At 35.6% G+C, this 22,870-nt stretch overlaps 1 protein-coding gene across 6 annotated transcripts in view; it reads left to right on the forward strand.

The window, feature by feature from the left end:
• Positions 1-18,548, forward strand: part of PRKACB (protein kinase cAMP-activated catalytic subunit beta) — a 148,830-nt gene extending 130,282 nt beyond the window's left edge. For all 6 annotated transcript variants that reach the window (XM_036869146.1, XM_036869115.1, XM_036869156.1 and 3 more), the window contains 2 exons: positions 9,305-9,469; positions 15,267-18,548. In XM_036869146.1, coding sequence (XP_036725041.1) covers positions 9,305-9,469; positions 15,267-15,392 — 291 coding nt within the window. In that variant the 3' untranslated portion in view covers positions 15,393-18,548. The remainder of the gene's footprint in view (positions 1-9,304; positions 9,470-15,266) is intronic.
• Positions 18,549-22,870: the final 4,322 nt, after the last annotated feature.

Below are 22,870 nucleotides of genomic sequence, written 5' to 3' on the forward strand. Positions count from 1 at the left end.
AGAGGCTTGTGCAAGCTTCCTGATGGGAGGGACTGGTAGTGGGTAGAGCTGGGCATCCCTCTGGTGGGCAGAGCTCAGTAAAACTTTAATCCGCTTCTCTGCTGATGGGTGGGGCTGGGTTCCCTCCCTGTTGGCTGTTTGGCCTGAGGCGACCCAGCAGTGGTGCCTACAGGCTCTTTGGTGGGGCTAATGGCGGACTCCAGGAGGGCTGACTCCAATTAGTACTTCCCAGAACTTCTGCTGCCAGTGTCCTTGTCCCTGCAGTGAGCCACAGCCACTCCACCCCACCCCCCACAGGAGACCCTCCAACACTAGCAGGTAGGTCTGGTTCTGTCTCCTGTGGGGTCACTCCTCCTTCCCCCTGGGTCCTGGTGCACACACTACTTTGTGTCTGCCCTCCAAGAATGGAGTCTCTGTTTCCCCCAGTCCTGTCGAAGTCCTGCAATCAAACCCCATTGGCCTTCAAGTCTGATTCTCTGAGGATTCCTCCTCCCATTGCCAGACCCCCAGGTTGAGAAGGCTGACCTGGGGCTCAGAACCTTCACTCCAGTGCGTGGACTTCTGTGGTATAATTGTTCTCCAGTTGAGAGTCGCCCACCCAGCAGTTTTGGGATTTGATTTTATTGTGATTGTGCCCCTCCTACCATCTCATTGCAGCTTCTCCTTTGTCTTGGATGTGGGGTATCTTTCTTGGTGAGTTCCAGTGTCTTTCTGTCAATGATTGTTCAGTAGTTAGTTGTGATTCCAGTGCTCTCGCAAGAGGGAGTTGGAGGTGGTATTTAAATGTCAAATTATTCATGCAATATTAAGGTTCAGGTTTAGAAATGCATAGTTAACAGAAAAGTCTTATAATTCCCACATTAACTGTGCCTCATCCTAGCAATACATATGCTAAGTTTCTGTATATAGTCTTTAAATTTAATACTTCAGTGCCATATACTCTATACAAGAATCAGTTATGGTTTCCACAGCAACTCTATCTGGCTGCATTACTCTTGTTAATACAAAAGTTAACATTGTGTTCAAAAATGACATTTGCAAATAAGCTGGCAGGCAAGTAACAGCTGTGTGGAAACCTTAAAGTTAGAGTTTTTGACTTACGTAATTAAAAAAAATTCTTAGGTCCATTATGTATGAAGTAAATATTATTCCATTTTTAATGAGCACCAAAAATGTACAAGGAGACACTATAAAAAATATAAAGTTGTAAACATATGTATACACAGAATGATCCAAGTGTCAGTTAATTTTTTCCTGAAGAGCAATCCACATTCACATGAAGTGTAGTTGATTAGCAGCCAGATGGCTTTTCCCTTCTATGTCCAAGGTCCCCAAGATCATTCCCAGGTTAGGTGATTGACTAGGAAGACTCACAAAATTCAGCATATTGTAATACTCAAGGAATGAATACCTTTCATTGTAACAAGTACCTTACAAGAAAGTTTATAAACTAAAATCAGCAAAGGCAAAAGTCACATGGGGTAATGTCCAGAGGAAACCAGCACAAGCTTTCAAGAGTCCTCTCCCAAAGGAGTCAAAAAGGACACTTCATTCCTCCAGCAACAAATCTGGCAACATGGATGAAATGTTATCTATCAGAGAAGCACAGTAAAGACTCAGTGCCCAAGGGTTTTATTGGGATCACATATACACCCTCTACCTAACACATAGCAAAATCCCAGACTCCCAGAGCAAAAACAGATGTTCAGCATAAACCATATTGTTTGTACCAACAGTCTAGGTACAGTGAGCCACTCATGTCATTTAAGGAAGTTTCTTTTCAATGTCTGGAACTTTGAATCACCATTCCAATTCCCAGATACCTGCCAAGTGCCAAACTTGCAGGCAGGCCTTCCTGAAGGGTAGCAGTCTCAGGCCTGCTATATTTTCTCTTTTTTGTGTATTCCTAAGTAATATACACATATACAGATATACCACTACACTTTTTCTAAGGTACCATTGTTAATGCTTTTGGAGAAATTAAAATGCCATTTTCTATTTGGCATGACTACAGTTAAAGAGACTTAACAGTACGCAGGAGTTATTTTCATGAAGTACAAAAACAGTTATACCATTTACATAAAATCCAGGGCCGTGTTTTAACACTTTGCTGTGGACATTTAAAATTCTTCTTAATACCTGCTTTGAGACAGTCCTTACCTTAGGGGTCCTATGGGCAAATGATTGCAACTTGTTTTGCAGGGGATAGAATGAGGATGGGGTGGGTAATAACCTTTTGCAACCATCTGAATTCATTATGTCTATGCACTGTTTCTGCATAGGTAAGAACAGATCAGAGAGCCCACAATCATGGTACTAATATTTATTTATAAGTATTTTGTTAGTGTCCTAGATGTTTCTTTTTATATATAGGATCCAGGTTGATTAAACTTTCCCTGGGTCCTATGAGGCAGTGTGGAACTTTGCACCATATCTATTAGAAAGCCTAATGTATGAAAAGTTGTTATGTGTTTTGAAAAATTAACTAATGTATATGCTCAGTTTTTCTAGATAATTTTTCTACTGGGATGGTAGATTTCTTGAACTCTACTAATTTAGAGAGAGGATTTCTCAAAATTTATTCCGGTATGCATGTGGACAGAAGTTAACAGATTATTTACTGTATGCAAACTCTTTTGAGTCATTTAAGCCCAGTAAATTTTACCTTGATGCATAAAAGATAATGTTACTGGTTGAACAATCTTTTCCTCTATAAATTGCAGAAGAATAGCAGTAAAATTTTTCTATTCTTCAATCAAAGATCAACTTTGTAATTTCTGTGATTAAGCTGAGTATAGACAAACTTGATTTTGGTCTTATTTTATTTCTAAAGTTAAAAAAGAGTCAGTGAATTTAAATCACCCAGTATGCGTACTATTAACAACATGCACTGATTTGCTTTTTGGATGTAACTTCTTAAATTTTTAGAAAGTAACAGTTACTCCTAAAACTAAAATGTACAAGACTTTATAATCAGTGCTGAAAGCAGAACAATATTCTGTTTGCTCAATTCAGAGTGAATTTCACAGTTGTTTTAACATATTATGTAATATAATTTGACAAAGTTGTTTAAGGTATCAGCTATATTCACAATTCTGTCCTTATAAAACGGTTATGGCTGTCCATTTTCTCCCTGCCTCTATCAAATTTAAGAACCTTAGGAAAAGAAGAGAGTGTTTGTTGTACAAATTTAACAGGTGGAGCATGAGACAAGAAGAAAAGAGGAACTTCTTACACTCTCCAATGACTTTTCTAGCACAAGTGCCCTTGGGTAGTCTGGAAACATAATGATAGATATTGCTGACTTCCAGGTTCCTTCTTTGATTCAGAAATTCAACTTCAGTTCATTAAAACATTATCCTAATGAAAAGATTTTAAAAATGAAACATGTATTGAATTAGTGCCTGCAAGATGCAAGGCAGTTTCACAGGGAGTTCCCTGGCAGTCCAGTGGTTAGGACTTGGTGCTTTCACTGCGTGGGCCTGGGTTCAATCCCTGGTTGGGGAACTAAGATTAAGATCTCAAAAGCTGCATGGCACAGCCAAAAAAAAAAGAAAGGCCGTTTCATAAAAGTTAACTAATTTCTTTTCATACCTGCCAGATGAAATATACTCTTATCATTTTATAGATGAGGTAAGTGAGACTCAGAAAGGTAAAAGAGTTTGCCCTAAAGCATAGAGAATGTATGTAACTGGAGTTGGGATTGGAACCCAGATATTCTTTCTACTAAAGAAATAGCTTAGTAGAATTTTTAAGATGACAAGAATGTTCCGGGCTTCCCTGGTGGCGCAGTGGTTGAGAATCTGCCTGCTAATGCAGGGGACACGGGTTCGAGCCCTGGTCTGGGAAGATCCCACATGCCACGGAGCGGCTGGGCCCGTGAGCCACAACTACTGAGCCTGCGCGTCTGGAGCCTGTGCCCCGCAGCGGGAGGGGCCGCGATGGTGAAAGGCCCGCGCACCGCGATGAAGAGCGGTCCCCGCACCGCGATGAAGAGTGGCCCCCACTTGCCTCAACTAGAGAAAGCCCTCGCACGAACCGAAGACCCAACACAGCCAAAAATAAAATAAAATAAATAAATAAAGTAGCTATAAAAAAAAAAGAAAAAGTGCTTAAAAAAAAAAAAAAAAAAAAAAAAGAATGTTCCATTTTACTTGATTTAACTCCCTTATCCTATGTGTAGGTAAATCAAGGCTCAGAATTGCCCAAAGATAAAAGCTGGTTTGTGGCAAAAAAAGAAACAGAATCTAGTTCAGTGGTTCATTCATTACTCCTTCACTTGGCTTCAATGACTCTTCATAATCTTAGTTTTATTCCTGAATTACTCATCTTTCCTTCTAAATCTCTTTGGCTTGATCCTCTTCTTTTTCTGCATTTCTTCCATTGGTGGTCTTATTCTCGTTATGACTTTTAATGCTACCTGACAGCTCCCAAATTCATTTTTTCCGTCCATACGTGACTCATTGAGTTGCAGACTTTTGTATCCAACTTCCTACCTGAAATCTCCACTCAGCGGTCTAATAAATATCTCAAATTCAACCTAAAACTGACAGATTTTTGTTTTCCGTAGCTAATCTGTTCCTCCCACCATCTTTCCCATCTCAGTTGATGGCAACATTATCCTTTCAGCTACTTTCAGTTACTCAAGACAAAACACCCTGGAGTCCTCACTCCATATTTGATGCACAGGAAAACCATTTTGGCTCTATCTTTAAAATATATGCAGAATTCGACTACTTCTTACCACCTTCACTGATACTGCTCTCTAACATTAAGTCAGATCCTGTTACTCCTTTCAGAACTTTGCAATGATTCCCCATTTTCTTCAGAGTAAAAAATTAAAGACCTTACAAAGCAAGGTTTTGTCAGGATAACAACATTTTTAAAGGGTCACTCTTGTTGCTAAGTTTCTTTCTCACTAGAATATAAACACTGTGGAGGCAGGAATCTTTGTCTCCCTTTGGTTTACTACTATATCCCAAGCACATCAGTGCCTAGCACATAGACGGTATTGAATCAGTGTTTGTTGAATTTAAGTTCATGCATTCATTAAATATTTATTAAGCTTATGGTATATGACAGACCAGTGCTGGATACAGAAAATCAGCTGTGGTCTCTGCCTTCATGAAGCTTTCATGAAATAGATGCCCATTCTCAGAGATACTGATTCTGTTGGTCTTCTGTGTATTCCAAACATCTGTATTTTTTAAATTATTACAGATGAGTTTGATACACATGATGTGTTAAAAGCTTGTTGTGTGTGTCTGTACCTCACTGTAGAAACAGATTTGTTCTCAAGAATATATCATTAGGAAACTCAGAAGTAACTTGGTCTCTAAGGGTTGAAAAACATTCCTAAACAAGAAATATTAGGGGAAAGAAGACCCAGTAAATACTCTAGGGAGTACATATTGCACAAACACCTCTTTCATGTTAAATAATGCCAGTTTCCAATAACCTTGTCACTCACATCTACTGGTTGAATGGGGTTAGACTGTCTCTTTTCCACATCTAGCTCTTTACAGCTGTTTTCACATTATTTGCCCGATCATATATTTTGTGCTATCATGGACTGCAGAAACATGTAGGCGTCAAAAGAATTAAGTTATTTTCCCAACAATGAAATTAACTGAGTTGGTAGTCTCACTGGAGCTAGGGTTCCTTATCTTTCTTTAAAAAAAAAAAAAAAAAAAAAGGTTCCTCATCTTTAAAATGAAGGTTTAGACTAAATTAAGCTCCCTCTAGCTGCAGTATTCTAGAATTCTGATTTTCCTTTTGACATCTACAGCAGTTATAATTGATAACAGTGATAGAAACAATACAGTATCAAAATTTGATACAGTTTTGAATCATCCCATTATAGAAGTCTTTGGTGTTTCCAGGTTAACATACTATAAATAAAGGTCTTGCATTTAAAACATAATTTCATTTATTTTCTAGTTTTTGCTAATTTTAGTTGATGAATCAACGTGGCTCTTTGGGAAGTTCAGTCAACAAAGAAACTCCATTTCTGATTACATTTCAGAACAATCATGGAAAAAATACTTTCACAATGATTCTCATTATTTCCCCTCCAGTAGACTTTAAGGGTATGACAGATTCCCATCATTAACATGGCTTACTATGGGAGTGTGGGCTACCTATCATAATCTCTGGGGAGGAAGAGGGTGTGATGTGGAGGTGAGGAGGACATGTCTAGAATTTGAAAAGATTCCCAAATGATTCTGATATCTACCATCACAACCCTCTACCACCATTCCCCATTTGAGAATCACTGTTCTGGGGATTAACCAAATAAATGTGCTTATTAACTAATTCAAGACCATCACTGTATCTGCATTCCACATAAAAAACTACTTTATTCAGGTGTATATATTCTTTATCCATTGCATTGCATATTACCTGAATTCAGAAGATAGTTTATATGTAGTACATCACTGTCTACCATTCTGAACATCATGAAGTGGAGAATAACTGACACATTATATTGAACAGTTCATGCAAACTCTATTCTAAATGAAGATACGTATACTTCAAATAAGTTTTTTCTTTGGAATCTAAACAAAATTAGAATATAACCATTGTATAAATAATCGTGGTATTTTTCAAGTGGACAGTGTGTCTTTGAATACCCAATATTCTCTAGTTTTTATTCCAAGTAGGATAAATGAGGAAATGTGCAGCAAATATTTTTAAGATGAAAATTTCAGTCTTTTATAAGGTTCCTAACAACAACCTGAAGCTAGAGTGTATATCCTGGAGTTGGAGTGCCTGGTTTGCAATTATAGCTCTACCACTTATTATCTCTGCAATCCTGGGCAAATTACTTAATCTCTGTAGGTCTTAATTGCATCACCTATAAAGTGGGGATAATAATCATATTTACCTCGGTGTTATGTTCTGGATTTTATGAGCCAGTGCATATAAACTGTTTGGCACAGTGCCTAACTTCTAATAAGCCATTGTGTCAAAAGCAAAAACTAGAGAGGGTGGTAGTTCACGTCTTTTTTTTTTTTTTTTTAGAACATAAAACATCTAATAATCTGTAATAATATAGGCTTTGCAAAAATGAGGTTTTTTTAGTTGCTAATATGAGTTGACCCCAAACCTTCAACCTTCAAATAGTCTTTGTTTGCTTGACACAATACTACTTTTCCTCTGGTATGATGGTGACTTAGTTTATTACTTACACTAAAATTGTTTTTTGATCTGTCACTAGCAGAAAAAATAAAACTTCTGCATAAATAGTAAATAGTGTTGCAAATAGTGCTTCTCAAGCTTTCATGTACAGATGAATTACTTGGAGATAGAAGCTCAGATTTTCAGGCCCAATACCATTAACATCTGAAGTAAGCCCCAGGAATCTGCATTATCATCCTCTACTTCCCAGTTGATTTAGCTGAAAGTGGTCCCTAGGACCACACTTTGAGAAATATTTATTCACAGAATAGCAGGAGAGTGGCAGTCAGAAGACTATGGTTATGAATCTAGCACTGCCATAGATTTCTAGCTTTGCATCCTAATGATTTAACTTCTGCTTTGAGAACATGAGAATGTATGTCAAGTATGTTGAACTTTTTAAAGTCAGAATGTAAATTAAGAAGTTCTATATGTTTGAAGACAATGTAATAAAGAGCAAAACTCATGAGGCTGGGAATTGTAAGACGAGATTTCTCGTTCCAGCTCTGCTACTTTATAGTGTAACGATTGGGTAAGGTATATAATGTCTCTGAAATCTTAGTTTCTCCATCTTTAGAACAGAGTTAATACCATATTCACCAAGTATGTTATATCCAACTAGGATGTAAGTACCAAGAAATCAGACTTTGTTTTTGCTCACTGTTGTATATTCAGCACCTAGAACAGTGCCTGGTACATAGTAGCTACTCAATAGGTAATTGTGGAATGGATGAAGTATATTATTTGAAGTGATCTAATAAATCCTGGGAATAGAAACACAAAAATAGCATAGTACCTTCCCTCCAGAAGCTCACAGTCTGGGTGAGACAGACATGCACAAATACTACAGCATAGTTAAATGAATGAGTGCATTGTGAAGATCACCTGAGGTAATGTAATGATGCACATTGCAAGTTATAAGGTGATGGTGGCACTTGTAGAGAACAAAAGAAAGAATGCAAGTTCAGAAATGGATCTGTTAACCCTTTAAAGCATTTCTTCAGAGATTTATGGTCAGTTTGAAGTTAAGGCCATGATAATCCAGAGAATAATGTTTGTATTTAGTGAAGGTGGGAACATGAAATGGGACCTACAAGTGCACGATAGGAAAATGGGATTAAAATGAAAGTGCACGTGCTCACACACATGTAGATATACGCATATACATACCTGTGTGTGTGATGGGGAAGAGGGCAGTGGAAATGATTGAACACAGTTGAAAAGGATAATGGAGAGGTGGTAGTAATGAAGGAAGAGTAAGGAGACATAGATGCAGCTGTTTCTTCTAATATCATCCTTTAGTAGTACTCATTTTAATTTAATTTTTCAGTACCCATATTAATAATAGGGAGAGAACTGGGAGTTAGGTTGGAGTAGAGAGTTAGAGGAGAAGAATGTGTTTAAACAAAACAAAAAGTAGACCTAGGTCTCCGATGACTGGTACTTTATTTTATCGATTACTTGATATATAACATCTTCAGTTATTTGGGGTTTTTTTGTTTGTTTTTAAGGCTGGGGGCCAGTCAACTAATTGTAAAGTCTTCACAGTTTAGAAAGTGGAAAATGCTTTTAAACCAATCTAAATCATTTTTTGCACTATTGCATAATAGCAGAATTATTTTTAAAAGTCACTCATAAGTAAAAGAAGAGTAGTTTCCTATGCTATGAAAGGCAGTGTGGATTTTTAAAATCATTTTTAGACTTCCTTTTTGATCATCTCTTTCAAAAATGTGCATACTGATATCTTTCATATGGTGTTTTTTCTATTTAAATTTCAAGTTTAAATTTGTATGTTGCTAAGACACAAGATTTATCATGTGGGATCCAAGGGGTCTCTCTTGAAGATGGGTAAACCTTCTGACATTGCTGGAAAAGTTCTGTAGTTATGCACATTTTTCTGGAGAGGGGTCCATGTTCTTAAAGAGAGTCCATGACCAAAACAAGGCCCTAAGAGAACAGTTTTAATTTATTGACTCAATTCTGTTTTTTAAAGACTACTATGGAGACTGAAGTGTGTAGTTAAAAGTATCTGAAGGTCATCACTACATATTTTTGTTTATATAATGATCTATCACCTCAAAAAAAATTTTGGAATGTGTGTTTTACCACATGGTCTGTTTTGCAGGTTCGATTCCCTTCTCACTTCAGTTCAGATCTCAAGGACCTTCTAAGGAACCTGCTGCAGGTGGACCTGACGAAGCGGTTTGGAAATCTAAAGAATGGTGTGAGTGATATAAAAACTCACAAGTGGTTTGCCACAACTGATTGGATTGCTATTTACCAGAGGAAGGTGAGGCTTTTCTTTCTTTAATTTAAAAGCTTTTTAAAAGTTGCTGTTTAAATTATATGTAGTAGAGGGAAAGTGTATATTCTATTTCGACCACCAATTGAAATGTTTTCCTGGTTAAATTTTTCCTACCCATGCCTCTTTTCATAATGCCATGGCAATTATATATTAGACAATGTCGTAATGGTTTGCACTTCAAAACTGATGTGAAGCCACATTAGTAGGACGATATGTAAACAAATGTATTCTCTTACCCAGAATTGGCATACAGCCAGATATAATAACGTTTAAGTGCTGGATTCATCAGATATTTTTCAGTCATTATTACTTTACCTTTGTAATAAATTGAGACGTTTAAGAAAAGATTTTGCGGTGCTGAATTACTTTTCTCTCTCCTTTTGCTTCTTAAATGCCCAGTTAAAGGTAGTTTGTATGAATAAAGTGTTTTCATCTTGAATATGTTAATTTTTTCTTTTTTTTCATAAAACAGAAACTTCTAATGTTTCAGAAATTTGCCATATTTAATAATGCCATGCATCCACATGAGTGAATTTCCTTAGGAAAAAAGTGTAAATGCTCAAATTATTAATAGCACAGTTTTTCTAATTTATATTTTTTATAAAAGATTTTTTTAAAAACATTAAAAGAATTTTAGAATGCAGCAAATAGAAAATATAGCAAGACCAAAACAATGTGAGTGCAGTACAGCCTTTGCATCTCAAAGGGGTTCAAAAACTTTCTAACCATTAAATTCATGAAACATAGCCGTTAGCATCATTATCTCAACTGGTTGTGTTATGTAGTCAAGAACAAGGTCCAAAGCAATTTAAAATAGATTTTAGATCTAATAAATAAATATTTTATATTTTCATGTTTTTTCTAAATTTCCTAGCACCAATGCAGTACTTTCAAATTAATGAAAGCAACTCTGTAACTTCTCATTTTAATCTTTGAAGTAATCCTATGGGATAGGTGGTACCATTTTCCCCATCTTACTGATAAGAGAATCGGCTCAGAAAAGCTAACTGCTTTAAACATAATCATACAGCTGCTAAATAATGCCTATGTTTGATTCCAAGTTCTTCAGATTCCCAATTCCAAGATCACATTACCCCTTTAAAGACCTTTTAACATGGTTATTAAAATAAAGCCCCAAACCACTGAACAGTACATTGTTTCATAAGATATTCATAGATTTTACATATTACGTGCTTAACTTTCATGCTTTGAGCAATTTTGGAGTAGGAAGACTCTGCCTCAGAAGGCAGAAAAGAGCGAGCATGAACTCTGGGGTTAGGTAGACATTGATCTGAATCCCAGATCAGACAACCATTAGGAGTGAGATCTCAAGCAAATTACTGAACCACTTTAAAGCATCAGATTTCTCATCCTTAAAATTTGTATTAAGGTAGAGGATGCAAAAGGAAGAGTAATTTGGAGAGAAAGATTAAATAGATTGGTCCAGGCTCTATTTTTCTTTCTGGTTGAGGTATGTTTCATATAGTTATCATCAAGTAATCTGTTAAGTAAATAGGTTTGAAATCATCATAATCCCATCATCCAGACAGCACCTCTATTAACGGTTGGCATATTTATTCCTTTTTTCTGTGCTTTTCCTCACCACAGTCTATTCCCATGACTTCAGTGACCACCTTCAGTAGTAGATCTACTTCTTCCCACCCTGCATTTTCCCCTTAGCTTCAGACCATTACATCACAATTACTACCTACTACAAGATTCTATTTGGGTGACTTACTTAATCTACATTTTCTTTTAGTGCTTTTTGATCTAACTTCTTTTTGTTATTGTTGTTTAATAATTAACCAATTATCCTCTTAGCATTTGTTGAATAATAATTATCTGACTCCTTATTTGAAACTCCACCTTTCCTAATACTAAATTATTATATACTTCAGTCTGTTTCTGAACTTCATTTTTTATGAGCTCTTTTTGTCTCTTCTTGTACTGTACACCACACCACCACACCATTTTATGTAGCTTTATAATGTTTATTTCAATTTTCAAAATACTTATATATTTAATATGTGGAATTCTTATAAATATTTATGAAAAATACATAATTCAGTTTTCTCCAGTTTTATTGTAGTAAAGTACACATAACGTAAAATTTAATATCTTAACCATATGTAAGTGTACAGTTCAGTGGCATTAAGTACATTAATATTGTTGTGCCACCATCACCACCATACATCTCCAGAACTTTTTCTTCTTGCAAAACTGAAACTCTGTACCCATTAAACAATAACTCCTCTGTTTTATTGGTCTTTCCAAATATTTATGTTGTATTGGGGGATCTTAATTGGGATTACAGTATATTAATTAGAAGAGAACCAAAATCTTTAGGATTCTTTTTAATGAGCATGTTATATTTCTGCAGTTATTCAGATATTTTCTGTCATTTGATAAAGTTTTAGAAACCCCTTCCCTCATACAGGTCCAATTTCTCTCTCAAAGTTATTCCTTAAATTTATATTTTGGTTGCTACTGTGAATGTGTTTCTCTCCCATTACAAGAGCACATGGGAGAAAACATTTCTATGTTTGTTACAATTGGCTACCTTACTAAATAAATTCTGTTACTGATTTCCTTGGATTTTATTGACAGATAATCACAGTGGGCGGAGGGGTCATTTGCCTCTTCTTTTTCAATATTTATATCTTTTATTTCCATTTTGTTTTATTATATATGCTAGAATGTCTAGAATAATATTTTAAAACAGTGGGCCTGCTGAGCTGTCTTATCTTGTTCTTCTTTTGAATGGGAATGCCTTTTATGCTTTACCACCAAATATGAAATTAGCTATTTGTCTAGGATAAGTATTCTTGATCAGGTTAAGGAAATATCCTTGATTGCTAGTATACTGTATTTTATCTTCTTTGACATATTAGTATACGGAGTTACATCAGTGAGATATCCTAACATTCCTGAAGTGAACATCATTTAATCCTAGGGTATTATTATTTTAATATCTGCCTAAAATCAATTTGCTAAAGTTTTATTTAGGATTTTTACTTCCATAGTCATAAGTTTTATTGATCTATAGTTTTTGTTTTTCTGGAGTTGAGATTATATGGATTCATAAAATGAGTCTGGAAATTTTCCATGTTTCTTATTCTTTGGGAAATTTAAGGAACATAGGAATTATATTTATACCTTGAAAATTTTAAGAAATTAATTCTCCTGTGGATATTGGCCTCTTCAAATTTTTGCCTCTTATAAAGTCAATTATAGAAATTTATATTTTCCTATAAAATCATTTATATCCCTTTGTAATTATCACTATTTATATTGTCTTTATTATATTATTGTTAATTAATGCTATATTTAGATGAATTGATTAGACTTTGTTGAAGTTTGTACTTTTTATTAGTATCAGTATCTTAAAGATTTATGATGTATTTTGAATATTTTCAGATTTATATTTAGAAATAAACATTTCTGCTGTTACTTAGCCAACGTTTACTAATCTTTACATATCATGTATTTTAAACAATTATTCTTAAAATGGGTAGAACTCCTACTGCTCATTTAGCATTCATGTGCTTTCCAAAGGGCTGGATTTATCTCAGGTAGTAAACAGCTTATCTGCCAAGAAGTAGCACACTATAACAAACAGGTTATTTTTTTGGGCAAATTGATCAATAGCAAATCTTGATGATTAACAAAAATGGACTTGGGCCTCTCTGGATAATTTACAAACAGAAATAATTCAGTACTTTAACATAGCCATTTGTTTTACTATCATCTCAATTCTAAGTATGTAGAGAAGTACAAAAATAATAGTAAATTTGAATAGTTTTCATAGTCCTTTTTTATTCTCTGACCAAGTGCTCATGAACAACGAAATAGACAAAGGCATCTGGCAGAAAGACAAAAAATGGGAGAAAATGGCCTGGACAGCTCAAACTGTACAGTCATTTTCCAGAGATTGTCTCAGTAGGTGTGATCCTAAACTGCTGCCTTGCTAGTAGACATGAGGCAACTGTCTGCTTAGCCCATTCTTCTGTGCAGTGCAGAACTGCAGGCCCCAATGCAGGGCACACAGGCAACCATCTGGCAAACAATAAGATATTAGACTCCCCATTCCTACTTATTTTTTACCTTATTCTTTTTAGATGTCTTCTTTGTGTGTATCTTATAATAGTTTAGCCATGTGTGTAAATAATTTATAAATAAATAACTATACATTATTGGTGATATATACTCAAAGATGTTTTACTAAAGGGCATATAAATCAAAAAACTTTGGAAACCACTGGTATAAATATTAGAAACAGCTCTGGACTGGAAGTGGAGACCTAATGAATTTGAAACCTGCTTTAGCCACTTATTAGTCACATGAATTTGGTCAACTTTCTGTTTTATAATCTGTAAAATGGGAATAAGGCTACCTTCCCTGCCTCCCTCACAGTGTTACGCTGAGGAAGAAATGAAACAGCCTGCGTATAATTGTTTGTAAACATTATAGATGCTGTGTAAATTGTGGTGTTATTGTTTCAGCTTCTCAAATCTTTTCCTCAAACATATTCAATACACCACAATATCTTTATACAGACCATATTTTAAGTAATGGAAAGACATTTTATTTTTAGGATCCAAAGAGAAAAATGTTCAGAATTTAACAATTTTGTAATTCTAAAAGAGATTTTTTTTTCAAATTTCTCAGAAATTTTTGATAGCCAGATATTTTAAACAAAATAGTCTTGGGAATTTAAAAAAAAATGATTAAAAATAAATCTGAATTATCTGTAACCTCAGGAGGAAGGAATTAAGGAAAAGGGGATAGAAAATGGACTTCAGAAATAAGGAACTGATAAAGGAAAAACTGGAGTTCTATAACCTTAAGTGCCAGCATTTTGATGCCAGCAGTTAATTATCCTAGAAATCTCATTGTTGTTGGCCTGTACCATTCCTTGAATGAAAATATTGAGATCAATAGCAAACCTATAGTTTGCTTCTTCTTTTAATGTTGTGATCATTTAGGGACTTAAAGGCATTTAAAGATTGCTACTGTGTAGTAATAGTCGGAATTTATTTTTCTTAGTGTTTGTTTGGAAATTCTCTGGCATTTGTTTTTCCTCCTTTTCCATATCACCAAGCAGTTAACACTTCTGACACTATCTATTTGGAGATACCAATTGCCAGTCCAGTTTTTGCTTCTAACGGGCTATAGGTCAAGATTCCCACAAACACCTGGGGGTTGATTAATTTTCTACAGTGGCTCACAGAACTGAGAAACTACTTACTGGGTGACCAGCTTATTATAAAGGGGTGTAACTCAGGAATAGCCAGATGGAAGAGAGGCACAGAGCAAGGTGTGTGAGAAGGGGCTCAGAGCTTCCTGCTCTCTCCAAGCATGCCACTCTCCGCAAATCCCCACCTGTTCACCAACCCAGAAGCTCTTCGAAACCCAAACCCCTTCCTTTTGGGGTTTTATGGAGGCCTCATTACACAGGCATGATTGATTCATTCATTGTCCATTGGTAACTGAACTCAGTCTCCAGTCCCTCTCCCCTCCCAGCAGGTCAGGGAGTGGGACTGAAAGTTCCAACCTTCCAATCACAGGGTTGGGTCCCCTGGGAACCAGCCTCCATCCTTAGGTTACTTAGGGGCTTTCCCAAAGACACCTCATTAATATAACAAAAGACACCTTTGCCACTCTCAACTCAGGAAATCCAAGGGTTTTAGGAGCTTTGTGCCAGTAACTGGCACAAAGACCAAATATATATTTATTAGAAATCACAATATCACTCTTGTTTCTCTCTCTGTCTCAATTATAGGTTGAAGCTCCATTCATACCAAAGTTCAGAGGCTCTGGAGATACCAGCAATTTTGATGACTATGAAGAAGAAGATATCCGTGTCTCTATAACAGAAAAATGTGGAAAAGAATTTTGTGAATTTTAGAGATGAGCAACAAGATGACATCAGAGCTCACACTCAGTCTTTGCACTCTGTTAAGAGATAAGGTAGAGCTGAGACCGTCCTTGTCGAAGCAGTTACCTAGTTCCTTCATTCCAGCGACTGAGTGAGGTCTTTATTGCCGTCATCCGTCTGTGCACTCTACATCCACCTATGTAACAAGGCACCGCTAAGCAAGCATTGTCTGTGCCATAACACAGAACTAGACACTTTCCTGCTTCTCTTTGGTTCGTCTTTCTCCTCTTCTCCTAAATCCATTTCTTCCCGTTCATTTTCATTAATTTTTCTGCAAATAGTGCTTCATTTTATTTTGTTGGTGTTTCAGATGGGCAGTGTTACGGCTATGTGACATTGGAAGGGAAGGATAAATGTTGCTTTTAGTAGTTCTTACCAATATTTTTGTTGGTCAGTTGCTTGAGGATATACTTTCTAATAATCATTTTTACTTTGAGTAGCTCATATTCGGTTTTGCCAAAACGCTGGACAATTTTTGAAGATAGAACGTCTTTACACCAAGGATATTTATACAAATAGAACAATAACTTTCCTAGAACTAATACAGAGTAGCTAGACCCAGCAATTTGGATTCCTACAGATCAGAAGCTCTATTTCACTTCACCGCCTTTTCTGTCATCCTCCCCTTGAGTAAATAAGTGACCAGCCTGTGCAGTATGACAAGCGTGTCTCATTTGCAGGAAAAGCTAATGACATGGATCATCATTGCCCAGGTTCTCTCGCTTGATACCAGCATTTATGTAGGTATCAGAGAAGAGTTCTAAGATTTCTAAACTTTAACTTTCCATAAGGGTTTTAGCCAGTATTTTAATAGAACATGACTAATGAAAGTGACACATTTTTAAGTTTCTCAAATAGTCCCCACTGTAAACTTTTGAAAGGAAGAGAAATGAACTAAAAAGAACATTAATGTGAACAAATACTTAGCTAAGTCAAACAAATGGCTTGATTCTTGTAAACAATATAGAGGCACTTTTGTTTAAATATCGAGGTTTTTTTGTTTATTTTGCTTTGCTTTGCTTTGTTTTGTCACAGTAAGAACAAAAGTTGTTGCCAGGTGATTATGCTGGTGTACTGTATTTGTCAGCCTGAGGTAGAGGCCCTGTTGCAACTTTGGCTTTCATCCTATGCCTCAGCAGTGAGGAAAGGGGACAAAATTTATAAAACTACCACAACTGTGTTTTAATTTTGAGGTGTGGTATTTTTAGCTATGTTGTAATTTCTTGCCTCTTCTTTCAGTAAACGGAATTATGATCATGCAGATACAATTTTAGTATTTGAGTTTAGTTTTTTTAATATACTTTTTTGCCAATTGACTTAACATTGCTGTCATGTGGAAATTTCAAGCACTTTTGCACATTTTGTTCACTGTTTGTTGAGACTCCACTTAACTCAGTTTTTTAAATATGTTTTTTCTTTGCTTTTAAATTTCCTGTCTGGTTTTATTTCTGTGTGTCAGTGACCTATCTTAAAACAACACACCAAAATAGTTGAAAATAAACTGTGTTCATTTTTTATGATCAATTTACATGCATATAAGATGAGTTGTGTTTAATCAAACTGATCTTAATGTATATAAGCACTCTATTTGCTTCATTATCGGTGCAGGTAGGTCACTGATTCTACTTCTTTTCATCTGTACCACACCCTTGTAAAACCTTTGAAGACACTGAAAAAATCTGTCTGAGATATTCTCCATATCAGTCTGTACATCTTTTGGTTGTCAAGTGTTTCTGCATGGTCATGTCACTTAAAAGCTGATACTGATTTGTTGGTCCACCTATATTTAAAATGTGCAAGAAAAATATGAAATACTTTGCTGTAGCAAGTTTTATGTAACAAAAATATATCATGTTAATAAATCTAAAAAATTTTAATTACTTTTTTTGTATTTCATTTACACCCAAGAACATGCTGATCATGTATTCTATATGTATGCTATAAATGCTGTGGTACCTTTGTTGTATATTACTGTAAAATTATTACAAAATAATTTTAGTAAATCTTGGGGGTGACATTTTGATTATTACATTTTTAGTTTTCAGTAATTTAAAAGATTTCTATGAATTCTAAAAAAAAAAATTATGAAATTACTACTGCCTGGCAGATTTGCTATAGAATCTACCTAGGTCGATGACCCTAGGCATACATTGGTTTTGAGGGCTATTTAGCCGTTCCATTTTAACTTTCCATTTAAAGGACACCAGCAAGCTTTCAAATATATCCAGGGAGTCTATTTTTGACCACTCAAGTACACTGAATTAGAATATCTTAGAATTATATAAAACTCCCAGTTTCAGCCACAATTGAGCCAAAAATAAGATAAAAGTTTGATTAATAAATAAGTGGAATGAATCAGTATTTAATATCAGATTACGTTATTTGAAACAGAAGAAATAATGAGATGGCATTGTCGAGGAAGGAGCCCTAGACTGAAAGTCAAGGCATCTGAGTATCAAGCCTGGCCTGTCACTATCAGCAATGACCTTGGCCTCAGTTCTCTTATCTATGAAATGGAAGAGTTCCATTAGGCAGTTTCTAAGGTCCCTTCTAACTTTCACATGTTGTGACAAGACTCTTCTTTTTATTTGACGTTTTGAAGGGATAACATGCTTAGAAGCAAGTCCCGGTAAGGCTATACTTTAGGGCATCTTTCTTCTCCTTACTCTACAGTGTTCTTACAATTCTTTGAATATCATGAGAACCTCATGTCTGTTCTGATTCCTTCCTCCTTCACTGATGCTAAATATCCAATTGATATCAAACTGTCAACCTACCAAAAAGATATTGTGGCTTGTGGGCACTGCTGTCTTGTTCTGATATGTTCTTGTAGTGACTGCCCATTGGCCTGAAAATACTCATTGTAAGCCTAAAAAAATCATTTTTCTTTCCCACTGTTTTTTCTGCTTGTTGAAGAATCAAATGAAATAATGTATGTGAAAGCACCTTGTAAACTGTAACCTATCAATGTAAAATGTTAAGGTGTGTTGTTATTTCATTAATTACTTCTTTGTTTAGAATGGAATTTCCTATGCACTACTGTAGCTAGGAAATGCTGAAAACAACTGTGTTTTTTAATTAATCAATAACTGCAAAATTAAACTATCTTGAAAGGATAAAACAATTTATTGAGTCTTGGATTCTATTTAGTGCCCTTATTTCCTGATTTATTTTCTGCATATACCACAGATGCTTATGGATTCCTAGTTTTTATGTATTTGGGTGAGAACAGAGCAATAGAGGGTCAAATGTCCACTAGTCTATTCCAACTGTGTGTTTACTGAGAAACTACTAGATTTATTCCATAGTATCTAAAAGTGTTTCTTCTTTTTCCTCATGCTATTAGTCTAAATTATTCTTAAAATAATGTTGAAAATATTCATATTTAAAAGATTGACACTACAAGAGCCCTCATACTATTGTAATAATGAACTATGAATTTATACTTTTTTCTTTAGAGGTGCTTTTGTGCTTCACCATTACCTCTTCTGGTTTTAGCCAAGTTGATTAATATGTGTTTCTATAGTTGTCCTTTACCTCAAGAAATACATTTTTATTTAATTATTTTAATAGCTTACCATTTTTATTGCTTTGTTACTACATTTATAAATATTGATGCATTTTATAACATGATACTACTTTTATGATTGCTTCATTTTATCATTGTTAGGGCTTAATATAAATTCTGGTTTCCTCACTTCCTTATGTAACTAATTATAAAAATCTGGGCATATCTTCATTCCAGAACTACCATCATTTGAAATTCACTTAACTTTTCTCTTACACACAAATATTGGATGTGAAGTTAAATACTTTAGATTTTAGCTTTCCTGAACATTTTCTATATGCCTTATTTAATAGACTTCATGCCCTCTGATAAGGGCTGAATTTTGCCCCACCAAAATTCCTGTGTTGAAGTCCTAACCCCCAGTATCTCAGAATATGATTGTATTTGAAGGTAGGGCCTTTAAAGAGATAATTAAGGTAAAATTAGGTCATATGTTGGGCCATGATCCAATAAGACTGGTGTCTTTATAAGAGGAGATTAGGACAGAGAGAACACGCAAACTGAGGGGAGACCATGTGAGAACATAAGAGGAAGATGACCGTCTATAGGCCAAGGACAAAGGCCTCAAAAGAAGCCAACCCTGCTTACACCTTGATCTTGGACTTCTAGCCTCCAGGAATGTGAGATAATAAATTTCTGTTGTTTAAACCACCCAGTCTGTGGTACTTCGTAATGGCAGTCCTAGCAAACTAGTACACCCACTGAGTGTACTCCCATGGTGAACGGCTTGCATTCATCATCTCCCTTCACATGCTTTATACTTGGCTAATACTTAACCATAAGCCAAAAAGAAAAAAAAGTGTAGTCACAGACCTCACTGCACCTCCTGCTTATTTCTATTCTTTCCTGGAACATTAGCAGGAAACAGGAAACAGTAGCTAATGAGAGTGGGGGAAAGCACGGGTAACTGAAACCACGACTAACACCTGGTCAGACTTACCCTTGGCATCAAGCTATCCTTTTGAAAATACAACATAAAATTGAACACACAAGAGTGGTTGACTTTAGAATCTTCGCTCATCTGTTAATGGTGATGTTAATGAAATGGCCAAAAGGAAAGTGGGAGTGGGGATAAAGGTCTAGTGAGGGGGGAACCCCAGTTGGTTCATTGTCATTATTGAGTGGGTAGTAATGCTCACAGCAAATGATTACCTTAATATGTCAGTTTTCTATGGCTACTGTAACAAATTACCACAAAATTAGTGGTTTAAAACAACACAAATTTATTATCTTACAGTTCTGGAAGTCTAACATCTGAAGTGAGTCTCACTGGGTTAAAAATCAAAGCATCATGGTATATCTCTCCATCTGTATGATCTTTAATTTCTTTCATCAGTGTCTTATAGTTTTCTGCATACAGGTCTTTTATCTCCTTCGGTAGGTTTATTCCTAGGTATTTTATTCTCTTTGTTGCAGTGGTAAATGGGAGTGTTTCCTTAATTTCTCTTGCAGATTTTTCATCATTAGTGTATAGGAATGCAAGAGATTTCTGTGCATTAATTTTGTATCCTGCTACTTTACCAAATTCATTGATTAGCTCTAGTCGTTTTCTGGTAGCGTCTTTAGGATTCTCTATGTATAGTATCATGTCATCTGCAAACAGTGACAGCTTTACTTCATGTTTTCTGATTTGGATTCCTTTTATTTCTTTTTCTTCTCTGATTGCCGTGGCTAAAACTTCCAAAACTATGTTGAATAATAGTGGTGAGAGTGGGCAACCTTGTCTTGTTCCTGATCTTAGAGGAAATGGTTTCAGTTTTTCACCATTGAGAACGATGTTGGCTGTGGGTTTGTCATATATGGCCTTTATTATGTTGAGGTAAATTCCCTCTATGCCTACTTTCTGGAGGGTTTCTGTCATAAATGGGTGTTGAATTTTGTCAAATGCTTTTTCTGCATCTATTGAGATGATCATATGGTTTTTATCCTTCAATTACTTAATATGGTTTATCACATTGATTGATTTGTGTATATTGAAGAATCCTTGCATTCCTGGGATAAACCCCACTTGATCATGGTGTATGATCCTTTCAATGTGCTGTTGGATTCTGTTTGCTAGCATTTTGTTGAGGATCTTTGCATCTATGTTCATCAGTGATATTGGCCTGTAGTTTTCTTTCTTTGTGACATCTTTGTCTGGTTTTGGTATCAGGGTGATGGTGGCCTCATGGAATGAGTTTGGGAGTGTTTCCATTGCTATATTTTGGAAGAGTTTGAGAAGGATAGGTGTTAGCTCTTCTCTAAAAGTTTGACAGAATTCACCTGTGAAGCCATCTGGTCCTGGGCTTCTGTTTGTTGGAAGATTTTTAATCACAGTCTCAATTTCAGTGCTTGCAATTGGTCTGTTTATATTTTCTATTTCTTCCTGGTTCAGTCTGGGAAGGTTGTGCTTTTCTAAGAATTTGTCCATTTCTTCCAGGTTGTCCATTTTATTGGCATAGAGTTGCTTGTAGTAATCTCTCATGATCGTTTGTATTTCTGCAGTGTCAGTTGTTACTTCTCCTTTTTTATTTCTAATTCTACTGATTTGAGTCTTCTCCCTTTTTTTCTTGACGAGTCTGGTTAATAGTTTATCAAGTTTGTTTATCTTCTCAAAGAACCAGATTTTACTTTTATTGATTCTTGTTATTGTTTTCTTCATTACTTTTTCATTTACTTCTGATCTGATCTTTATGATTTCTTTCCTTCTGCTAACTTTGGGGATTTTTTGTTCTTTCTCTAATTGCTTTAGGTGTAAGGTTAGGTTGCTTATTTGAGATGTTTCTTGTTTCTTGAGGTAGGATTGTGTTGCTACAAACTTCCCCCTTAGAACTGCTTTTGCTGCATCCCATAGGTTTTGGGTCGTCATGTTTTCATTGTATTTGTTTCTAGGTTCTTGGATTGGAAGAATCAATGTTGTGAAAATGACTATAGTACCCAAAGCAATCTACTGATTCAATGCAATCCCTATCAAACTGCCAGTGGCATTTTTCACAGAACTAGAACAAAAAATTTCACAATTTGTATGGAAACACAAAAGACCCCGAATAGCCAAAGCAATCTTGAGAAAGAAAAACGGAGCTGGAGGAATCAGGCTCCCTGACTTCAGACTATACTACAAAGCTACAGTAATCAAGACAGTATGGTACTGGAACAAAAACAGAAATATAGATCAATGGAACAGGATAGAAAGCTCAGAGATAAACCCATGTACATATGGTCACCTTATCTTTGATAAAGGAGGCAAGAGTATATAATGGAGAAAAGACAGCCTCTTCAATAAGTGGTACTAGGAAAATGGACAGCTACATGTAAAAGAATGAAATTAGAACATTCCCTAACACTATACACAAAAATAAACTCAAAATGGGTTAAAGACCTAATGTAAGGTCAGACACTATCAAACTCTTAGAGGAAAACATAGGCAGAACACTCTATGACATAAATCACAGCAAGATCCTTTTTGACCCACCTCCTAGAGAAATGGAAATAAAAACAAAAATAAACAAATGGGACCTAATGAAACTTCAAAACTTTTGCATAGCAAAGGAAACCATAAAAAAAGATGAAAAGACAGCCCTCAGAATGGGAGAAAATATTTGCAAATGAAGCAACTGACAAAGGATTAATCTCCAAAATATACAAGCAGCTCAATATCAAAAAAACAAACAACCCAATCCAAAAATGGGCAGAAGACCTAAATAGACATTTCTCCAAAGAAGATATACACATTGCCAACAAACACATGAAAGAATGCTCAACATCACTAATCATGAGAGAAATGCAAATCAAAACTACAATGAGGTATCACCTCACACCAGTCAGAATGGCCATCATCAAAAAATCTACAAACAATAAATGCTGGAGAGGGTGTGGAGAAAAGGGAACACTCTTGCACTGT

Source organism: Balaenoptera musculus, chromosome 1 (genome assembly GCF_009873245.2).
Source record: "Balaenoptera musculus isolate JJ_BM4_2016_0621 chromosome 1, mBalMus1.pri.v3, whole genome shotgun sequence".
In the NCBI taxonomy this organism is placed as follows: Eukaryota; Metazoa; Chordata; class Mammalia; order Artiodactyla; family Balaenopteridae; genus Balaenoptera; species Balaenoptera musculus.